A 4,222-nucleotide genomic window follows, 5' to 3' on the forward strand; every position below is an offset into this window, starting at 1 on the left:
ATATGTAATCGCTTTCCTCAGCTGCTGAGCTCAGGAGTTTCCTATACAGTGTTGGAGTAGGAATATATGTAATCGCTTTCCTCAGCTGCTGAGCTCAGGGGTTTCCTATACAGTGTTGGAGTAGGAATATATGTAATCGCTTTCCTCAGCTGCTGAGCTCAGGAGTTTCCTATACAGTGTTGGAGTAGGAATATATGTAATCGCTTTCCTCAGCTGCTGAGCTCAGGAGTTTCCTATACAGTGTTGGAGTAGGAATATATGTAATCGCTTTCCTCAGCTGCTGAGCTCAGGAGTTTCCTATACAGTGTTGGAGTAGGAATATATGTAATCGCTTTCCTCAGCTGCTGAGCTCAGGAGTTTCCTATACAGTGTTGGAGTAGGAATATATGTAATCGGTTTCCTCAGCTGCTGAGCTCAGGAGTTTCCTATACAGTGTTGGAGTAGGAATATATGTAATCGCTTTCCTCAGCCGCTGAGCTCAGGAGTTTCCTATACAGTGTTGGAGTAGGAATATATGTAATCGCTTTCCTCAGCTGCTGAGCTCAGGAGTTTCCTATACAGTGTTGGAGTAGGAATATATGTAATCGCTTTCCTCAGCTGCTGAGCTCAGGAGTTTCGTATACGGTGTTGGAGTAGGAATATATGTAATCGCTTTCCTCAGGTGCTGAGCTCAGGAGTTTCCTATACAGTGTTGGAGTAGGAATATATGTAATCGCTTTCCTCAGCTGCTGAGCTCAGGAGTTTCCTATACAGTGTTGGAGTAGGAATATATGTAATCGCTTTCCTCAGCTGCTGAGCTCAGGAGTTTATATACGAATTTGGGTAGAAGTGTAATACAGAAACCATAATTTTAGTAGTGTTACCGATGCAATGTAGTTGACCATGTGCATATTTTCCTCTACACATGTTTGTTGTTGGATTTATTTTTCAGGTGCACGACGGTGCGGTACACGATATGCATCTAGTGAGAATCTGGTAAAGTTGTGGGAGAACGACCAAAGTCGAAAACGCGGTCGCCGACTACTCTTACCTTCTGGAGAGGGTGAGTGGTTTCCTATGTGGTGCATGTTTGGTTTGGGAATATATTGCAGTTTGACGCACCGTAATGTGAAGAACATACTTTCCCTACTGCATATCACCGCGAATATTGCCGAGTTTTACGCAACTTCACGTAAAACGGGTGACACTCCAATGTGAATTTCTGCTCAAAAATTTCCACAGAATTTTCATTTTATCATCACCAAGAGATGTGGTTGACCACAGTGTTGGAGTAGGAATATATGTAATCGTTTTTCGCAGCTGAGCTCAGGAGTTTACGTACGAATTCGGGTAGAAACGTACAGAAATCAATGTGAATTTCCCTTGAAAAATTTCCTGAAAATTTTCATATTTTTCCATACTGGTGTTGCATATCTCTAGTATCACCGAGGCTACCTGGTAGAAGGGGATCGACCTCTCTGATGGTACGCGTGCAGAGCTGGATGTCGGGGTTTTCGGATAGTGCAGGAGATGATGGAGAGGAGGGTAGTAGTAGGGGAATTGGTGGAAAGGTGGTATGATGTGAATTAATTTGTTAAATCGCCCGTTTTACGTGAAGTGGTGTAAAACTGGGTGAAAAACGCGATATTCGCGGTGAAATGCAGTAGTTGTGAGATATGTTTTTCATATCACTAGGGCCGCCCGTGAAATTCTAATAATATAGATAACAATGGAGTTTCACCTGTTTCATGTGAAATGGGTTAATACTCCATGTGAAAACGCGGTGATATGCAGTAGTCGCGAATATTGCGTCACTAGCGTTATTTTTCATATCACGGCTGCTCGTGAAACTTGATGGAAGTTATTCCGTTCGCTGCTGATAGTAGACGTGATTTACCAGAGTTGGTGTTTTGCTGTTAAATGAATGTCCCTGGAGAAATAATATATTTTTGCATTTATGATATAGGGTAATGCGTATGTGTCATTGAGCGATTTGGTGAAAGAGTGGTATGGCATGAATGAAATCGTATCTGTTTGAAAAGGAAGTAACCGTGAATTTGGGAGTTGATTTTGGAGAAAGCGAGAATCTAATACGGTCGTGAACTTGTTTTAGAGAGTTTGAAATATTGTGGCGCGCGAAAATTTCATTGTGGTACATTATGATGAGATGCTAACGTTTTATGGTGGGTTATTTATTCCGATAAGGGTATGAACGATTATTGGTGGGTATTTGTGATGAATTTTGTGTTCAGAGACAAGCGAAGAAAAGGCCGTCCGAGTTCGTGCTTTACAGCGAGCGGAGATTTCGAGGTACTATTTGGGCGCGCGATTTTACCCGAACGATTATACAAAAAAATATTTCGAGAAAATCGTTTGGTTTTTTAGTTACTCGCGTAGTTTAATATTCCATGTGAAAGATGCGATTGAAGTGAATTGAAAATACTTGGCGAAGTAGATCATATCACATGAAAAACACATCACGTGTTTTACGCGTTTTTCACTGCTCACATGCGTTTTTCGCGAAGTGAAATGTGAAATGTGTTTTTTCATATCACGGGTGAAACTCCATTTTTATTGCATATAAATATTGTCACCAACAGTGCATATTTTCCTTTTTTTGCATCAGTTGGTTTAGTGGTGCTCCTGTGGAAGCTTTGAAAAGGGGGAATGTGAAAATATGGATGGCGGAGTATTTTTTTGAAGGATATGAAGTAAGTATGGTGGAGTGGACAAGCGTGGGTGTAAGAGTTTCAGCGGTCGTATCCCGCGGAGGTTCGAATATATGTTGGGGTATTTTTAGGTTGATCAGCTCACGCCGTCGGAGCAGGAGGAAATGGAGGTAAGAAGGGATGGCTGTGATGTGATGGTATTTTAAAAAAAATTTTATCGATTCTTTTCTATCTTTTTCTATTTTTTTTTAGTTATTCGTGAATATTTCCAAAATTTTCCTATTATTTTTGATTCTTTTTCTTTTTTTTAATTCTTTCCCATCATTTTTTTATTATTTTTGAATTTTTCCATTTATTTTTTTGTATTATTTGAAAATCTTTATCATTCCTCAGGCTATGGTAGACTACATGGAGAAATGGGCGCGCGCTAAATGGGAGGGTACTATTTTGGGGAGGTTCTGTTCGGTCGTATTTTTTGTAGGAAAACGAATCACGATTTTTGTGATTTTTTTACGAGAGGGTTTCATGATTATATTTTTCCGTAAATTTTCCGAGTTTTTCCGTCTTTTTTTCCTGAAAATTTCCACAATTGTTTGCAGTTCGAATCAATCACACGTGTTGACGTCGATAACGGGAGAAGAGCTCCTGAGCTCAGCTGAGGAAAGAGAATATATATTCTTCCAACACTGATCCCATTCCAATAACAGCTACGTTTTTCAACGTTTTTTCGTGGGTGAAATTTTCCGACTCTTCGTCCGTATATGGGAAAACTTAGTTGATCTGTTCAGATGGTATCAATGAAAATGTGAAGGTTTTCCGACTCACTAAAGATGCACTACCGAGCCTGTAAGTAATGGTGTTTTGATTCAGGCGAGCGATAAAATTATCTTTTATATGTTCTCAGTCATCGCCCAGCAATTTGCTATGCAATGACGCATATGGCGATTCCGGCTGTGACCAATCTAGCTATGACGGGGCCTGTGGTGGGTATGGGGTTCAGGTGAGTTAGCGCGCGCCCAGTTGATCGATTTGGGGGAGGGGGATGTTGTTGTTGTTAGTAAATATCGGGCGGGATCGTTGGAGTATTATTATCGACCGGGAATGGGGCGAAGCGGAGATGTGCATTTTTTGAGAAGATTTGACGAGTTCAATGATCAGAGGAAGACGCCAATTGTGTAAGAATTCCCCTGGCGGAATAATTCTCCCAGTTTAATAATCGTTCGGATTAAATTGTTTGAAGTATATTATGGGTTGTTGAAAACAATGAGAAGCTGAGCAAAAGATACATTTTTTGGGAATTTTTTCTCGGTGTACAAAAAATATTTTTATACTTTTTCGTAGAAAAGATGGTATAGAAACGAACCGATTCAGCAGGACAAGTTTTGTGAAGTAGTGGAGTTTCTTATGTGAAATGAAAAACACATTTCGCATTTCACTTCGTGGAAACCTATGTAAGCAGTGAATAACGCGTAAAACATGTTATGCGTTTTTCATGTAAAACGCGAAATTATTTTGCGTTTTACGTTTTCGAAACGTAATCGTCCACACCGGGAGAGTTGTGCGAAGTTCCGATT

General features: G+C 40.3%; 1 protein-coding gene across 1 annotated transcript in view; it reads left to right on the forward strand.

Moving 5' to 3' along the window:
• The window catches only part of Pmar_PMAR026794 (hypothetical protein), a gene marked incomplete at both ends in the record, with an annotated part of 7,075 nt that extends 4,221 nt beyond the window's left edge, over positions 1 to 2,854 (forward strand). The window contains 5 exons of the mRNA XM_002784829.1: positions 932 to 964; positions 1,476 to 1,524; positions 2,232 to 2,289; positions 2,606 to 2,690; positions 2,780 to 2,854. Of these exons, the coding sequence (XP_002784875.1) occupies positions 932 to 964; positions 1,476 to 1,524; positions 2,232 to 2,289; positions 2,606 to 2,690; positions 2,780 to 2,854 (300 nt within the window). The remainder of the gene's footprint in view (positions 1 to 931; positions 965 to 1,475; positions 1,525 to 2,231; positions 2,290 to 2,605; positions 2,691 to 2,779) is intronic.
• Positions 2,855 to 4,222: the final 1,368 nt, after the last annotated feature.

This window comes from Perkinsus marinus (genome assembly GCF_000006405.1).
Source record: "Perkinsus marinus ATCC 50983 genomic scaffold scf_1104296934580, whole genome shotgun sequence".
Classification (NCBI taxonomy): Eukaryota; Perkinsozoa; order Perkinsida; family Perkinsidae; genus Perkinsus; species Perkinsus marinus.